General features: G+C 33.1%; 2 protein-coding genes across 2 annotated transcripts; one reads left to right on the plus strand and one right to left on the minus strand.

The window, feature by feature from the left end:
* Positions 1-2,784: 2,784 nt before the first annotated feature.
* LOC111426919 (TBC1 domain family member 8/9) lies at positions 2,785-12,832 on the plus strand. Its single transcript, XM_023061809.2, has 15 exons — positions 2,785-3,193; positions 3,249-3,415; positions 3,479-3,649; positions 6,405-6,501; positions 6,560-6,823; positions 7,164-7,425; positions 7,482-7,699; positions 7,747-8,027; positions 8,080-8,771; positions 8,836-9,021; positions 9,083-9,271; positions 10,755-11,032; positions 11,802-12,024; positions 12,075-12,221; positions 12,278-12,832. Exons 1-15 carry the CDS (start codon positions 3,150-3,152, stop codon positions 12,488-12,490), a joined length of 3,432 nt encoding a protein of 1,143 aa, XP_022917577.1. The 5' UTR covers positions 2,785-3,149; the 3' UTR covers positions 12,491-12,832.
* On the minus strand, positions 10,755-11,764 carry LOC111426921 (uncharacterized). Its single transcript, XM_071194350.1, has 3 exons — positions 11,566-11,764; positions 11,191-11,465; positions 10,755-11,136 (listed from the first exon to the last, which is right to left on the minus strand). Exons 1-3 carry the CDS (start codon positions 11,642-11,644, stop codon positions 11,083-11,085), a joined length of 408 nt encoding a protein of 135 aa, XP_071050451.1. The 5' UTR covers positions 11,645-11,764; the 3' UTR covers positions 10,755-11,082.
* Positions 12,833-19,596: the final 6,764 nt, after the last annotated feature.

Here is a 19,596-nt window from a genome sequence, read left to right on the forward strand (position 1 = left end):
TATGTATTGGTCAAAACATTATTTTCGACTTTATTTTAACCTTTTCAGCGAGCTTTATTGCGATGAAAAGCACAACCATCGCTATCAATATTTTAATACCTTTGAAAATCGTTCATAAAATAAATAAAAATTCCATTTTATAAAAAAATTTGGTACTTTAAATCAATAAATACCGTTTATTGGTTGTTATTAATAGTTGTTTGGTGATTTTATGAATGTATATTTGGAGTTGCTGAACAAAAGTAACTATGCAATTAAATAATATTATTGAGCCAACGATTTATATTAATTGAATGTGTTTGTTTATTACCTTCACAACTAGGATTTATAAATTAAAAGTTTTTAATTTAGAATAGGGAATAGAAATATACACACTATGCACAAAGTATATTATTTACTATTGAGTCGGCAAATGTTGTTTATTATGTTAATTAACACTTCTATAAATTTCCTTTATATTTTCTGATATTAGTTATGAATGTACATCGAATATATTAAGATTGGTTCAAAATTTGTTCAAAAATTAGTACAAAGTTAGATGTCGATTTCAACATCTAACTAATTAAGGGATAATTTCTGCATACTTTAGTTATCATCATATATTATCGCACACTTTATTTGACCAACTAATTATACAAATTTCTTATGTACATTGCTTCTTTATAAATAAAGAAAAAATTCGCTATTTCTTCTATTCCTAATTTTAAACACATATCCAGTAAATAGCATTCTGAGTTATTTCTTCATATTTCTGAGTTATCCTTTTTGAAATTTAAACAGCAGTATTTCAAGTGATGCATCTGCAGATATGCAACTGTCCATTCCGAATCATTTTCACTATTGTATGTAATATTTTTGATGCAACGTTTGTGATGCCACGCGTATTCGATGATTGGTTATAAATCGCGTTATAAATCTATCTAACACATTTACTTTTCTTCTTTCACATCTTTACTTTCTTTTTGGCGTGAGCAAAAAATTTAAGAGTTCTGTGACCCCTAGATATTTGCAGGTTGATGTGGGAGAAATGGTTCACGATTTGATTATTATTTCTGAAGAAGAAACATGAATTGAGAGAAAAGGAACAAAAAAATGAGTTTTCGATGGGTTGACTTGCAAAAGCCATTTCAAAATCAGATTTTAATTAAGTTTAGAAGATAGTATAGAATTTTCAGCATATTTAGCTTATGTAGGAGGTCGTTGTGCAAGACCGAATCGATAGCCTTCCGGACTAAGCAGACCGCAGAGATTGGCGTTTTTCGTAGCGGAAGTGGAAGTTCGAAACCAGAATGGCATGTTGATCTTCTCGTTTGGAAACCGAATTGATACGATGGTATCTTCTTTGACACAGCATTCCGCAGCTTGTTCTTAAGGTGTGATTTAAAGACTAGCAAAAGGCATTAATTAATCCTACGCAACACTTCTTCTTGTCATAATCTAGTTAGAATAGATCTTATGAGTTCTGGAACTTTAGAACCCAAACCGTTCTAAAACTATTTAAGTGTATATTTGAGTTCTTGAGAATTAATTTTGAAATGAATTTCATTAGGTATAATACTTAGCATAACTTAGCATTCTTTCAGTTAATTTTATATAAAAAGTCTAGAACATGGATATAAATATAAAATATCACCGCATATTACTATACATTATATTAAATATTATATTTTTAGTTAAATGCTTTTAGAGGTAATTTGATGAACTAATGGGATGTTCACTAAGGAACACACCCTTGATATGTTTATGGACCCAACCCAATTACTTGGTTATTGATTACTCTATTAATTTTAAAGATAGATTCTGTGACAGGGACATGATGTAGTAGGATACGTATTGTGTTATTAATGATAAGCTTCAAATACATTGCAACATATGTATGACTAAAAACACCTTAAATTTTAAAAATTACCAGAAATTAAGATATCAATGCAAGAGTAGTACAAGCACACTTTTAAATAATACATTTCTTTTTTAATTAAGTTTGATTATTTCCATCTCATTTTCCATTACGGTGATATGTAAATTTTTCTATTTACTAAACAACATAAAGTAAAGTTTATAGGAAATCTTAGCTCTACTGGTCTAAGAAATTGAATTTCAAGCAGTGAAATTGAACTTCTCAAGAAAACCTTTATGTGGCGCGATTGACCTCCCAATATGGACTCCGCGTTGAGAAACTACTTTCAATATTGCTTTTAGGGCATCTCGTATATTTTATATTGAAGTGTGACCGACAATAAATATTCCGCGGGAATATAAATCTAATCTCAATTAAATTAACTGTATTATTGATAGCCCATCTTACTTGAGCAGTCATTTAAATATTATTATCCTAAAAACGACTTAATATTAATCGCATCTAACTAAATTACATGTCATTTGATAGAGTGAATACTTTTGCAATTAAGTTCAACGTTTACAATTAATCAAGACGTGTTAAGTGATTTCCTCTACTTAAGATATATCATTAAATTTGCATGTAATTAAGTTATATGGCTAAGAAGTACTTTCATTTTTATTAAATTGTTGAAATATTCATTTTATATAGCAATGTAATTAGTAAGTTATACAAAAATACATTTTATTTAATTCCAAATATATTTATATTAATGCTAACTCCATCTTAACATTCACCCAAATATTTATGATATAATTCTAAAAGAAATCTATTTCAAATTTAGGCAACCATATTTGCTCCAATAACTTCATAATTTCATCAAAAGATGGTGCAAAACTGTCATTGAAAAACCTTTTCCTTTATGTTATTTACATTTTTTGCTGTCGAAACGTTAATGTGAAATTTATTGCGTTAGTTGTTACACCATCTCGGTTAATTGCATATTCATAAAATCATTTTGTTGAAAAGAAAGGTTTAATTCCCCATGTTGTATTAACCTGTTTATCAGCTGACATCCGTCAAATACAAAAGTAAATACTTTCTTATTATCTCGTATTCCGAATTCCGAACCGTTACGTTTCTGACGAATCTTTTAATAAACCTAAAAACTGGTAGCGGTCGATCGTACAGGTTCTAGTGTAAAATGCGTGACAATTTCGCTCGTTTGACACACGGCATACAAATTTCCAAGTTTCCCACAACCTGACGTTGTAAGTTTTTGTTGTTTATTATTGTTTGTTTACGTGATAAAATGTGGATAAAACCTCAAGAAGTACTCTTTTCCAATGCCCTTTGGTAAGTTGTCATAAAACCGAATTATTTTTCATTTATATGTTAACGTATTTCATAGGGATACTGAAAGATCTTCAATTTACTTTGTTTTACAAAGACGAAAAGGGCATGGCAGAGCTCGTAGTTTAGGATCACTTCTTGTGCGCACAATGGATAGTATTTTTGATACAAAAGATACCCCATTTCGAATTTTACATCAAACACCATCATCAGAAATTTATTATAGTAAGAAAAAAACTTAAAAACGCCCCATTTTATATCATACCTTAATATTTTCATTTCTTTTAGCTATTGCTTGTTCACTTTTAAGAGAAGATATAGAAAGAGATTGGGAGTGGCTTTTTAATAATCTATCAGAAACTCTACAATCTTTTGATAATGAGGATGATATCACAGAGTTTGTTCTTAAGAAGATTGAGTCTTTAATTGCCACCAGACAGGAAAATTTAGATATTGATGGTAATTTTTTCTTTAACTACTTTTTTCTTCTATATTTATGTTATAAAAGTAATTTGAATAGTTGTGTTAAAGAACTAATAATTAAAAAAAAAATAAGTGTAAAGATTAAATTAACTAAAGGTCAAGTGGACAAAGTGAATGTATTCATGATATGCTAATGATTTATTTGTTAACAATGTTTTGCATTTATATTGGTAATTTCAATAATTTGGTTGTTATGTTTTTATGTAGTCTCTAAATTTGCAATATTATTGTTTGTCTAACTTTATAAAATTAAATATAACTTCTTTTCTACAAAAACATTATTAAAATGTATCAATTGTATCAACAATTGGCATTTCTTTCTGCTGAGGTTTGCAGCCATAATAAGCCTTTATTATTCATTCGCAAGAATAACATTCAATTCACAACTGTAAATCTTCTAAAAAAAATTCAATTTGAAAGTCAGTATGGTAAAGATGTTCACAAAACGAACGAAACGAATGTTGTACTTCTATCACTACTTTCATGTGGATTTCAAACAGTGCAATATCCTTTGCTATATAGGAAGTTGTAGTTAGTTGAACCCAAAACAAACTTTTTGCTTCTCTACTAATGATTGAAATGAATGCACTCTAGATAATCCTCAATATATGACGACGACACTTTCTTGTTTTGATTGAAGTGGTGTTTTTTTTAAGCTGACGAAAGCAAGCTCGAGCATTGCTTGCTTTTTTTTGATTTTCTGCTATTTTGTCATTTAGTTGAAAGTGTTGTACAAAATAGTTTCTTTAGGTTTTTCCTTATCTTTTATGTCAATGTTTCCCATTTCTGTCCTTGTTGAGCGACTTCACAAAACTTTTACAAGTTGTTGTTCAGTGTGCAAAGCAAAGGTAAACAAAAAACAAATCCGCCAAAATCTAAAACTGCAATGAAAACATCTCCTAAGAATCTCCATAACCGAAATTTGTCTGATATCACCATTATTTTATTGCAGTTTCATGGAAAACTAATATTACACACATAAATTACTCTTGCGATACTGTCAACGATATTCCTGGTGTGTAACATTTTCATTTATATTTTTGATATTTTTATAGTCTATAAGTTTGTTCCAATCGCACAAATATGAACAGTTCGTTCATGTATGCATGCAACATTAGGCCTGTTTTGATTCAAGAGTTCTGTAGTTCCAAACAATTCTGAACCTTTTCGCTCATAATAAAGGAGCAATAAATGGATATCTAAAAAAACTACATACATATTTATTGATTAATTGAAATAAAATTCGTGAAAAACTTGTTAAACAAATTACTTAAAACACGTAAAAGAATAAAGAACAATCCAAACATAGGTTTTGACAGTAAATATAACCTTAACAGTCACTGATACTATCAAAAGGCAGTGCCTCTATCAGTCTGATAGATAGTGTAATGCGTTATGCATAAGGAATTCGACAGTCAAAAGCGTCGTTGGAAATAAAATGCCTAATAATGTACATTTTTAATGCATGATTGAGGAGCATTATTAATCAATCCGCTTAATGTAATCATAAGGTTATATTTCAAAAATAACACTTTATCTAAAATTTGAAACAGATTGCCCCTGTATTTCATACCTGCTTTCATTAAACATTAAGAACATTGCAAAACTGCTAATGCTCCCATTCACCAAAAATTGTCTTAACATTATATTTCAAATTAGATATTTAGATTTATAATTTTCTTAATAAATTTATTATGATGTAAGGTCTTATATAAAGCATTCTATTTAATGAAAAGTGTACAAACAATAAACATTATGATTCATAGTCGATTGAATTAAGCAAAATATATAAAGGTAAATACATGATTATATGAATGCTGTTTATTCTTTTTTTTATCTATTCATCACCTCTAATTTTTATCGCAAACAGCTAATAATATCTCAATGAATCACATTTTTGATCAAAACACCTGTATTGTCTACTGACCTAAGTAAATTAATAATAATAAAGTATCTTATCTTATTTATTTGAAAAGAAGTAAGCTTAATATCGTCGGTATACAAGAGAAAGTGACCATATTTATGATCATGTACCTAAATACCATAATAATGCTTATAACTTAAAATTCCATAGTTACTTTTAAGTATGTGACATTTTCAATAATATTAAACCATTATAAAGGATATGATGATTAAATTTTTTAAATTGATAAGACAAACTTAAAGTTAACATAAAAATCAAATTTATTTGTCGCATATCCAAATTCATTTTGTTGCTAAGAAATTTGATCACAGTTTAATTTAACCTTGAAACATTTTCTTATCATTATCTACTTTTAACATGGATAATTTTAATGTGTTTGTCAATATTAATAGTTAATACACGCTGTATTACCCGCAAACAATCGTGATAGAATACCTAAAAATAGCAACGATTCAAAAACAATTTTACGTAAAAATGTTTGCACTTAAAAACGATTGAAATCTTCATAATTTACATATTTTGTTTCGTTATGTTATGAAATTTTTAGTGCCTAGTGCAAAAGTAGATTTCAATTTCGTATTTTTGGAATTTAAATTGGTTGCCGTTAATAATTTCATATTTACACTTTTGTTTTGTAATCTAATTCTTAAAATAGAACGTTCATGTAGCATTATTCTTTTTATTCCCTTGCGGAAAACGTGAATTGAGAATTTTTTCCCATTGATATTGTTAAAAATGTTAAAAAAATCGCACGTTTTCATTCTGAATAAGAAAGGATTTACTTATTTTCTATTTAAATATTTTTAGATGAAGACTGTAAAAGTTTTAAATTAACATCCGACAAATTCCTTCAAACGTTCAAGTTTCCCAAAGACGAGAAACTGGTCAATTATTATTCATGCAGGTACTTTCACATGTATTTACAATCCTCAACAGTACGCATACAAACTATTAATTTACAGTTACTGGAAAGGCAAATTACCACGACAAGGTATAATGTACCTTTCTGTGAGCCATTGTTGTTTTCATTCTTACATATTGGGAGCGGAAACGAAGATAATGATACGATGGTCGGATGTTGTGGCATTGGACAAAAGCAACAGCGTTTTATTTCCAGATTCAATCAGGGTAGCAACGAGAGAAAAAGAATATTATTTTACAATGTTTCTTAGAAAAAGTGAAACATTTACATTAATGGAACAATTAGTTGATTTAGCTGTAAAAAGGTATTAAGCAGCATAATACAATAAAACCTCAATATCTGCTTATCAATAAGGGGAAGGGAGTGTCCGTTATATGAAAAATGATTAATTTCCACTTTAAACTGTTTGAATTAATAATTTTAATGCATACTAATTCGACACCGTCCCGTTCTGTATTAGTTAGTTCTAGTTCAATGAAACATATACAACAATCTAACACTGACTAGCAACTAAAGCTAGAAATAACACTAGCATTAGAACTAACACTAGAACTAGAAACATTCAGGTTTAGCTGACTTACTAGTGTTAGTTCTATTGTATTAGTTATATCGAGAGTTGACAGATTTTTATTTGTCTTTTTAAGATTAATTGATGATAGACATGGTTTTAACGAAGATAAAGATTTATTATTCAAATTAAGTAAAAATGTCCCAAAGAAGCCATCATTTTTAAAAAGAGACTTAGACGCAAGAGCTCATTCTGAAGCATATAGACTTATGTTTCGGTTACCAAGTACTGAAAAATTAGATGGGTCTATTGATTGTACATTAATGACACCATACAATAAAAAACATGTTACAGGAAGACTGTTTCTTTCGCAAAATTACATATGTTTTGAAAGTAGGGTTAGTTTATTTTATATCTGTATTATTTCGTTTTGTTTAAACAATGTTTTTATTAGATAAAAGCCCAGGTTAGTTTAGTGGTTCCATTACGAGACGTTAAAGTCGTAGAACAAATGGAAAGTAACGCATCTAACCCATCGTTAGATAAAGCCATTATAATAACTACAAAAAATGAACTTAACAAAACGCACTTTTTATTCGCACAAATTTCCGATAGAGAGTTTTTGGTAGCGAAGATTTCTGAATTATTAGCCAGAACAGGAGTTCCGTCAATGTATTTTATATAAAATTATATTTCTTTAATTAACTAATTATTTTTAGACCATATTTTCAAAATACAAGTAGACAAAGCAGCATTGGAGATCATCCGTTGGCATCTCTAGAATTCGCGTGGAAATGCCAACCTCCATTAATGACTATTTTTCCTCTGGAAAAAATTCCAGAAGTATCCAAAAAACAACACGAAAAAGAAATTAAATGGGAAGAACATTTTAATACTTATGGCAGAGGAGTTTCTATGTATAGAACTACTGAAGTTGCTAAATTGGTACTTGAAGGTATTCCTGATAATCTTAGGATGGACATATGGATGTCATTTTCAGGTAAATTATTTAACAAACAAAGTTTCTTGTCTCAAATTAAAATTTTATTTAGGTGCAGCAAATGAGAGAGCAACGAATCCAGGTTTATACAAATCTTTAGTAGACCAAGCTCTTCTTCAGCATTCAACAGCAAATGATGAAATTGAAAGAGACCTTCATCGTTCATTACCGGAACATCCAGCGTTTCAAAATCAAACTGGAATTGATGCCTTGAGAAGAGTTTTGTGTGCTTATGCTTTAAGAAATCCCACGATCGGTTATTGCCAAGCTATGAACATTGTTGCCTCTGTTCTTCTAATTTATTGTTCGGAAGAAGAAGCTTTCTGGTTATTGGCAACACTTTGCGAAAATTTATTACCAGATTATTACAATACTAAAGTGGTTGGTGCGGTTGTCGATCAAGGTATTTTGGATAACCTAATGTTGGAATATTTGCCGGTTTTGTATAAACAGCTGGTTAAATTAAATATGCTTAATATGATTTCTTTGTCGTGGTTTTTAACGATTTTCTTGTCTGTGATGCCCTATGAAAGTGCTGTAAACGTAATGGATTGTTTCTTTTATGATGGCGCGAAAGTGATTTTTCAAGTAGCATTAATGATTTTGGAATTGAATCAAGAAGAATTACTTAGATGTCGTGATGAAGGTGAAGCTATGCAGCTTCTTTCGAACTATTTAGTTGGTGTTTGTAATGATGAGGGAAGGGGTTCTATTAGAAATAAAAGTTACGATGATCAACAAAGAGTAGGTTTTAATTTTTATATTGTGAGTTATCTTTAAAAGTTAAATCTTTTTTCCTTATAAATAGAAAATCACGGTACAATCTTTAATATATAAAGCATACACAAAATATGGCTTTATCACCACAGGAGCTATAGAAAAATTAAGATTAAAGCATCGATTGAAAGTTGTTCAAGATCTTGAAGTTACTTTTGAAAAAAACACGATTAGAAGTGTTTGTAGTGATGGTTATATGACTACACCAGAGTTACAGGTAAAAATAAATAAATAAAAACGGATAGTTTTCTTTTAATGTGGTTAATAATAATATTTAGTGTCTTCTTGGAGTTGTAAGAGAAGAATTGTTGTCGCAGAAAAAGACGATTCCTGATAAAAGTGATCCAGCTTTGCAACCGTACGAATCTTACAAAGTGGACTTTGACTTTTTTAAACTACTTTTTGCAGCTATGTCTCCTTGGGGAAAAGGCGATGAAGCTGAATCATTAGCAGCTAGAATTTTTATTGTAAGTAAAAACACTATCTGTTGATGTCTTTGTCAAAAATAATCATTTTATACTCTTAATTCATACCTAGGATTGAGTGTTTAATAATAAATCATGATTAATTCTTTAACACACAAGTTTAATATCTTTTTTATGATAAAATAAAATAACTTTTGCACTGACTGATAATGTTATTTATACTGATTAATCTATCATGTGGATACTGCTGCATTTTCATGACTATTGGGAGATGTGATTACAAAACATAATAACTTAATCCTACAAATTGATGTTTTAAACAAATTTTAACTACTCATCCATAACTCAACCAAATTAAAATCGAGTGATGTCAAAAACGATAACAGTTACTTTTATCATTTCCATAAGGTAATTTTCGAAATGCTGGAGTTTGAGGACGTGTTTGGTGTCCTTTGAACAATACAAAGTGGGTTGAGAATAATAAACGTTAGTGATAACATTCAGTCTGTTAATTTAAATAAAAATGAGTTGGCACTCTTCACAGGAATACCAAAGCTATGTTTAATATCTAAAGCATTTGATTTTAAAAAGAAGTCTGAAATTGAATTGTTCATATTACTCTTGAAGTATGAATATCGAGCAGATGAGGATCATATATGATCAAATGAAAGAAATTATCTATGCCAAATTGAGTTGTCAGAATAGGTTAATCAAGTCATAACAAGTCAATGAAAAACCCTGCATGTCCATAGTTTTGCCGGTTTCTGGACTGATATTTAAACAAGAGGAGTTCCAACCAAACACTGCATACATGCTGAACTACACATTTCGCGATTGTGTTCTCTGACGGCAAGCCAGGGATGAAAAATTCTTGATGGTACATGCCAGGGTTAAAAAACTACTCTGCTTTTTGACTGCGAACTGCTATGACCATACAAAGACCTGAAGGAATCATAAAGCTCATAACATCCCTACAGATAAAGATACGCTCTTATCAGATTCCTTGCAGGACAGTGACATAGCGTTTGGACCTCTATGAACAAGGTTGTATGTTAGATCCATGTGGCAATTTGAACACCAACTATAGAGTTATTTTTATAGTCCACATGCATTCTGATAAATTCATAACATTCAATGAATTAGCATCGTGGAATTCCCTTTTTTCTGTAAGCGCAGCGATTTCCAAAATGTGATGTGCTGAAATTAGCACATCACTAGTTTTAACAATTTATTTACTATAATAATTGCACCTTCCTCATCTGACATCTCTTTTCGGATCCTGCAATAGTTACACTTAGTTCAATATTTTGTTTAATTTTTGATTAATAAATATATAAATAGTAGAATATATAATATAATAGTAAATATTAGATTTTGAAAAACTAAGGAAAAGCAATATCAAATAATTTGGTCAATTTAACTTTTTATGTGAAATTTCTTTCAGTTGATAATTAACATTGTCGATTCTATTTTATACTTATTAATAGTTTTTGTTCTGAAACCAAGAAAATCTTTTTTATTTTAGTTAATGGATCAAAATCGAGATGGATACCTAAATTTCCGCGAATTAGTGGCAGCTATAGGCTTAACTAGTACAGCTGAATCAACCCAAAGACTTAAACTTCTCTACACCATCCATTTGCCGCCCTTATTGCCATTATGCGAAATCGAATCGCCTCCTAAAAACGAAGCGGGGGCTGAAATAGCCGCTGAAGCTACGGAATTTTTCGAAAATATTGAACAAAGCGTTCAAGTCGATTTGTTATGTGATACATTAGATGTAGCTACTACTCCAACAACACAGTAAGTACAACAAAAGTAAAAACTATTAAATTAATTATATATTTTGAATGTTAACAATTGCTTTTTTTATTGAATGGTGATTTGGGCATTTTTATTTTTCTGTCCTGTTAACAAAGTAATAATTATAAAAGATTGTATTAACAAGTTTTTTGACATACCGATTTTCTACATTTTCCTGGTTCTCGTGGTAATTTTGGTAGTTTTGGGTTTATAGGAACATTAGATTTAAACGGCATACATCCTATCGGCGTTTCGGGAGATTTTGGTGATTCAGACGTTTCTGGCGGTTTATCACACTTTTCTAACGATTTTTTCCACGCTGGTTTACACGGCGGATGCTTGCATATTCCTGATGATGTTGTAGGGCCTTGATCAGCATTATTATTATTATTATTAGGAGTACTTTTTAAACGCACTTGTAATGTGGTAACTCCTAAAAATATTTATGCTCGCATTATCATTGTAGATACAAATACGCTTTAAGTGTAACATAAATGCTTAGTTAGAACAATATTATCTTGTTTTAATCTTACCCTGTGTCACAGCATTATTAAATTTTATTACACGTTCTAACGGCGAACAAGTGCTTAACATCTGCTTATATCTATTCATGTATGATGGGGGTTTTGGAACTTTACGTGGAATGGTGCCTATTTAACACTGAAATTTTGACGAAAAACAGGGGATATTTTTTTATTTTTTTGACATTTTTGTCAATATACTTGATAAGTGAATTGTTTTGATTGCTTTTTAAGTAGACGTTTCTTAGGAAATCTTTGGAATCACATGTTTCAATGGACAGCTTGGCTAGTCACCAACTAGGAGCTGGAGAACCAAATTGGGAAAATAAAAGTTTGTCCAGTTTGAGATCTTTCGTTCAATGTAGAGATGGTAAAGTGAATTTAAAATCGGTACCAAAGATGACTCAACCACATTTTATTAGCTTATGGAAAGCTGTGTATGATATTTTCCAAACAGTGCCTGAAGATCAAGTAAATTAAAAATTGATTGAAAAAGATGTTGTTATAATATTGCTTTTCAGCAAATTTTCCATTCTATTACAACAACAGGGACGCTTTTATTTCAACTTGGTGATGTGGGCAAACAATTCTTTGTACCCAGAGATGAATCGGTTGATAGTTTAGTTTCAGCTGCAGCAAATTGTAATCAAGCATGCAGAGTAGAAACGGTAAGATTGAAAAAATATTGTTGTTTTATTAGCTTAATGAGATTTTTATTTTTTAGTCGCCAGATAAAAATGGTAATCCAAATACAAAATCGGAAATCCAATGGTACATTACCATCGAACAATTTCTCGCAACAATTATGAACGCTCCACCTTTAGTTGAATTTTTCTCGCAAAGAGTATCAATCGTTGATAGTATTGAAAAATTTAAAAGCAAAAGATACAACAGATTGCAAAGTTTGACCGATATTCCTAGTATAATACACGTGTGAATTTAACGATTTTTAGATTTTATATCCTATTGAAAATCTGTAACTATTAAAAGTGTCTGCGTAACTTTATATTTTATAATTAATATTCCATTCCACCATAATCGAGTACTAACAAAAACGTTTTCCTTCATTTGGATTCGATTTTTAAAGAAATTGATTGCATTTTGGACAATAAGATATAGCTTTGTATAAAGTGGTGAAAAAGCGTGGATAACTTCTTGTATATTTAGTATTTAGATAATAGCAATATACATTTTATGTTTTATTAAATGTGATATATAAAAAAGCTTATATTTTCTGTGTATTTTGTTTGCATTTAAAATAAATGTGCAATATCATTTACATTTTATCCTATTCAATCTGTTTCAAATTCTAAGTTTTCTATGAGTACCTTGAGTACATAGTACAGTATGGGGTGTATTTGAATTGCTTGGCTAAACTTCACCAACAAAAATGCTTCCTTAAAAGTTACGCGCAAATTCCAAAATTAATAGAAGATAATAATTGGAAAACTCTAGAAATTATCTTTAACAGTAGATGCTTCGCATAGTACAGTATAGGGAGTTGTGCATGAACAGCTACTTTACCCACCACGTATATCTCAAGTGCAGGGTCTTAGTGAAGTTGATTTTGGACCACGAATGCTATTTTGTAACTGGTTTCTACAGCAATGTATCATTTCGTTGTGCTTTTTACGAGTGAAGCAAAATTTACTAGGGATGTAATTATGAATTTTCAAAATGACCATCAATGGGCTGTAGAAAATCCACATGCGATTAAATGTCTTGATAGACATCAACAAATTTTTTCATGTAACATCTGAGTTGTCATTGTTGGCGATTATTTAATAGGAGCAATGTTTTTACCAGACTACATACCTTACTTGATGGCGTTCCATTGGAAACACGCCGTGATTTATGGTTCATGCATGACTATGCTCCAGCAAGCTTCAACCTGGTTACTAGAAAGTACTTAAATAATACTTTTCCGAATCGTTGGATTGACAGAGGTGAGCAAGTTGCGTGGCCCACTTCCGATAGATTTTTTTATGGAGCCATCTAAAGCAACCTGTGTACTCTTCGCCGATTCATACATTAGAAGAATTACGCGACCGAATCACGTTCAGAATTCTTTAACGAGTTTGACAATCAATTATTCGACGATGCTTATATTGCTACCGAAAGAGGACATTTTGAGCACTTACTCTGACGTCTAACCACGGCAAAATCCTAAATAAAGCATGTGAAATAGTTATTGATTAATCCTAATTTTGGAATACACCTGTTTTTACAGTTTTGTTGCATACATCACGTTGGATAAGTTTGGCCAAGCAATTCAGATGCACCAGTTAAAGGTGAGAATCAAGAAGGACGATTTTCAGAAGCTAATGAGATGAAATTTTAGATTAAATAAGATTTTTAGTTAAAAATCGAAACATAGGAGATCAATCTTTTATCCTAATTATCAAATATGGAACTTACATTTTGAAGCAGATAATAGATATTTTCTATCGTAATATATTTTGCTTTGGATATTATAAGTTGATGTATTGGGTATATTTAAAACTTTACTCATGATTCTTTAAACTCAGTAGATACAAGACGTAAGTCACGACCGACAAAGTTTTATTTGTTCTTAGACCGATTATTGATGACAATAACTCGATAAATCCAGGGCGGTTTTTTCACGTCAAGACGATCATTGTAAATGTCACCGTGACGTCACCGGCCGTTCCATTTTATTTTCAACAATGGATCATAAACCATAGCCGACAGTTGTCGAGGGAAATTAATTTGAATTCGTTATTACTGTGATCGTCTATTCAGGAAATGCCTTGGTACAAAATTATTGGTTATAGTTCCTGTCACTGAGTTCTAAATTAATAACATAATGCGCACCCCACAAGTCTTTAAAATTTTTAAAGTCAATCTATCATCGTGGTTATTTTCATTTCTTATTCAATGTATTTAAAGGTGCTCATCGATTTCACATTTACGATTTTTTTTGCTCTGCAATCACCGCTACCGTTTCCTCTTCGTTCGCATTAAACATCCTAAAGTTCAAATCAAGGTCGTACGTTTCCAACAACCAATAAACCCTCTATATTTAGCACATGCTAAATACCTCGCGAAAGTAAAATCGATGTTCGCCGTCCCCCGGACGTGTAAGTCACCATCAATTTCAAAATTTACGATAATCGTCAACGTGGGCCCTGCATGCAAGATGTTTCGCTCATATTTACGGTCGAAAGCTCTCCCGGTGGACGAGCCTCGGGCCACCGACATATCTCACCAGAACCAGTTCCGAATGCTAACTTGTTAGAATCATTATCGAATCATTAAGTGTCTTATCTTTTCACCGATAAAAACGTGGGTAGTAGCCCGTCAGATGCATAGTAATAAACTTCTTCAGCACAAATGCATTTACGGATTCTTATACTAGTACCTACATAAACATTTATTGACTAACATACATGTCCAGTGTTAATTACTTCAAAATGTACTTCAAAAATTAAAAATGTAGAAGTAAGTAAATTTTAGTTATTTATAAACCTATTACTATATTGTTACATTAAACATCTCTATCTGCGAAGGTAAGAAGGAACGTTAAGAAAGAGCAACTTCTCGTGTGAGTTCAGTCCATCTATCAGTCCCACACCACCTGACCGGGCTTGATCATACAAATTGCCTCATTTCGGCCGAGAACAACAGCTACAACGGCTCGCCAAGACGGACAGACACCGTTGACATGTTTACGGCGACCGAAGCTGCTGACTTATTCGCCCTGGATAGTGGTGAGTCAAACGAGGCTTCCATTACCGTGCATCTAACCGCTCAGAGTGGGTTCTTCGGCCCGACGAGTCGCCCGCTTATCGCCATTGTCTCCGGACTTTATGTGACATAAATAACACGGTTGCGCCCGAGGAATTGAATTCAATGGAATGATGTGTGTGTTTTCTTGATGGACGCTAGACATCGTTAATTTGCTACGCCCGACAACCGCTGTTTATGAACCGCGAGGGGCCACGTTTGCACCTAATGAGATTGTGACTCTAATTATATCGCCTCTGTATAATTTCCCGTACTAAATACATAGTTATATTTAGTAATTATACTATTTAATAATATTATATTCCACTTTAATGCTATAAATTTTTTAAAAAAATTAGATTTATTATTAGTAACGGTTATTCCTTGTTAAATTCCAAGAAAATCAATAGCTTAGATAGCAATCAATTTACAAGTCATATTGAACAATTCATAATCTTCGAGCATTTACGTAAAATATTAGCCAATCATTCGCCATTGTAAATGTGAGCAGAAGTGATTACATCACAAATTTCGTCAATCGTCCACTAAGCCATATGGCCAAGCGGATTTGCCATCGAATTAGCATTACTAACCGTCCAGAAGCGCGTCACCCGGCCACTAAAACCAATAATCGTCGTCAATCGACGGAACCCGTACACAATCACTTCGCATATCGTCCGGTAATTACCTCGGCCAGTCAAACATCTGCTTAAGACCTTAGAGTTGGTCAGGAAGGGAGAGGTTGCGAAGAGTGGGGCGGTCGGTGCCGGAGTTATTTAATGCGACGCTTTCCTATGTTGCACTTTTAATTGGGCGCAAGAAGTGGGCTCTGCATAATGTACAGGCTCGGCTCGCGTAAATCTCACTTAATCCCCCCGATAAACAAGGATGCGGCTCCGGGGATAGCCTCCGGTGCGCCGTTGTGCTCCTATGGAGTCTTCGGTCCGTTCGAGGCGCAATTATCTAAGATAGCGAAGGGATCCTTGAAGTACGTTTTATTTTATCATGAACTGCAGTGTGGTTTCAACCAATACCACTTTGTGTCCTATCATTGGGAAAATTAATTTGGCTATTGCTAGCTGATAGCTTTGTGCTTGGTAATTTGCTTTTGAATTTGAAGATGACAATCATACAGAAATCTTAAATAATAAAGTTATTCTTGCAAGAAAATTGAAACTAAGAAATAATAAATACAATAAAACTGGCGAATACATCTAACAATCGCATAAAAACTTGTTTTTACAAGTGACAAGAACCATAGGAGATGAAGCGGTCTCAATAATAGGTAGGTACTTATGCAAAATCTTTCCATTCTTGGGCGTTCATAGAATAAGTTCAACAGGTCCACGGAGGCCATTTTCAACTGGTGACAGCGAGGAGCGTACGACAAGAACGCCTCCATATCTACACTCTCGATCCACCAGTATTGAATGCTTTAGCGGCGCGATGGCAGCGTTTTGTTTCTGCAGTGGGCCTCGCCTCTGATTGACAGAACAACAGAATCACAATCGGCGAATAAGAAACGAATACTTTACGTCCACGTGAGCTCTCGGCCAGTAATTTATGATCTTCTTCTTCTTCGCTGATGGTGCTTCCCCCACCCAATCCACGTATATGCAAATCCCTATTTATTTAGTTATATTTTAATTGGTATTACTGAAATTTATGTTTTTAAAGTTATTTCCTTGCTCCATTTGCTATTGAAGTCACTTAATGCGGACTGGACAATATTGCACCATTAAGCGAGCGATATCTCACGTCTCTTCTCGTCTATTCGGTTGTAAAGCAGCTGAGTTATTGTTTCGGAGTGTCACACTTTTGATATACGGGCCATCAGGAGCGTCGCCGGCTTTTTAGTGCCCCCGGAGCCGTTCCTTCCCGCCCGCCACCGTCCCAACTGTCCCTCCTCAGTTGATATATGCTTCATTAGTCATAGTTCTCTGGGCCTGATCCCGAACGATAAATTTCGCACGGGAGCTAACGCGTGAATTATAATCGGATGGAAGAAATTAAAACGGAGGGCCCCGCGACGCCGGGCGTCGATATCGACGCCGTCCCGGCCACGTCTCCATACTTCAGACGTTTTTCGTCCGGACGTGAATCATAGCCCCCTCGAGCCGCTGACGGATACTGCAGTGGTAATAATTCTTGATTAATTCGAAAAATGCGAACGCTTCTGGCTCCACAGTTTTAGTGTCAGTTTTCAACCCAGACGTCTGACACAAGAAATTTAATCTCATTTTTGTAATCTTGTAACCTGTTGTAATTTGTTGTATGAAAATTATGACAATGGTTTATTGTCGTTGTTTATATGTGATCGAATTCTGGGAAACATAAGGTGTAACCCTCCGAAATATTTCATTAATTTCTAGTCCGATGCCAAACATATATTTTATAGTAGGTTTTCCTTTTCTTCTTTATGACATTAATGGTTCAAAACATCTTGATAAGTTTTTGACTAAATAAAATATTTACTTCAACCGCCTACATACCTCGTCATATACGTTAAAGATCATTCACCTCATTTGAACCCCATAAATTTACCATTCCTCCTCACTTTTCAACAGTCTGATAAAGTATTCCCTCCACGCCGTTATCGGTATTTCACTTGTGATATTGTTGCTTTTCTTCTTTTCCCTTTTCAATTTCCACACATCTTCTTACTCTATAGTCCACATTATAACCTATACAACATATATCGCTATAGTCCTTCCTTCTTCTTCTTCTTGTACTTTCGACTAGGGACTATTCCCTGTTTATCGCTCTTAGTGTTTTGGATTTTATTCCGTGGACGAAGATAACCAGTTCTGAGTCCATCTCTTGGGAAGCCGTCCTTGTGGTCTCTTGTCTGTTTCCTTCCGGTCTCCATGTTTCTTTTCTGGTTTTTGTCCCTTTAACTATATCCTATAAATTACATCTATATACATCTGAAAACTGTCATTTCCATTACCATGGCTTAATATATTTTCGTTCTTCCTTCTACACACATGTATTTGTTGCGCCATACAGTATCCATTAGACTCGTGTCGCTTTTGTGTTTTGTGCTTGTGTTTCTCTACATAGATCACTTTTGACCTGTTTTACTACCGAGTTTTCAATTTGCAGCTTGCGGCGTTTTCGGTCTTTGGATATTACCATACATTTTGCTTTCCCCGTTAATAATTAAAACGGCGTCATTAGCATAGCAAACTATGTTAATAGTCCTTTCTGGTTTTCCAATATTGACACTTCCGCGTGACGGTATTATCTCCTCGCATCGTTTTTTGCTCTTTAACACTCCATCACAATTATTTTTATTTTTTCCCACCCTGGACACCGAATTTTTTTGCACTTTTACGTTTTTATTGCATCTCTTGAGTCATCCATTTCCTCCATCTTCTACAGCTTCCTTCTCTAATTTCTTTTTATAACATGTTATTCGTTGTATCAACCTTATGTATTTTCATTTCTTCTCTACTTGTTACTGGTTTTATTGATTAATAATAGAAACTTAACGTCCTTCAATTTTATAGAAATAGTTACTTTCTTAAAGTTACCAACGCTAAAGTAGTGAAATTTTTTAGTAAACTTATTTGCGTCCTTAGTTGTAGCAAATTACATTTATGGTCTACTTAACCTTTTTAACTCTCGTTTAAGTGGCACCATTACGAATGAAGAAGAAGCAGTCCAGTTTACATTAACCGCTTAACCAGCGCTTAATACATGCAGTATCGTTCCACAACAGAAATTTACAACTTCCCCAGGAACGAGATGCGTGGGCGGACGAGTAACCATTAATATTGAAACAAAACCGTACGATTCGATTAACAAGAAGCGTTTAGTCCGGTGATGGAAGATGTCAGATGGCGTGTCGGCGGGCAGTTTATCACTTGAAGGTCCGCAAGATGGCCGCGCGTCATTCGGACTCCTCCTGGCGACATAAATCACATCGAAACCTGTAATCACCCGCCATAAATATGATCCAGCTGCGGTGCCGTGATTGATTTCCGGTCTGATTGAAACAATTGGCGCGGCGAACGGGAAAAAAATAATGCTCGCATTTTTTTTATTATGGTATTTGTTGCGGGGTCGTTATTGTTGCTCTTGAATTGAGCCGCGCGCTGCTTTAAGCGTTCTCACGTTTGTTCTTGGACCGCGTTAATTACCTGCGGCCGGACAATTACCATAAATCGAGGTTTAAATTAATTAAAAGTTTCCAACGAGATATGCCTTAAAGTGTTAAATCGAGGGCGCGCAATTCATCTTATGATACTTTGTAAGCTACGATTATAAATCAACTTTAGACAGTGATTACTT

The sequence above is a fragment of the Onthophagus taurus genome, chromosome 2, assembly GCF_036711975.1.
Source record: "Onthophagus taurus isolate NC chromosome 2, IU_Otau_3.0, whole genome shotgun sequence".
Lineage (NCBI taxonomy): Eukaryota > Metazoa > Arthropoda > Insecta > Coleoptera > Scarabaeidae > Onthophagus > Onthophagus taurus.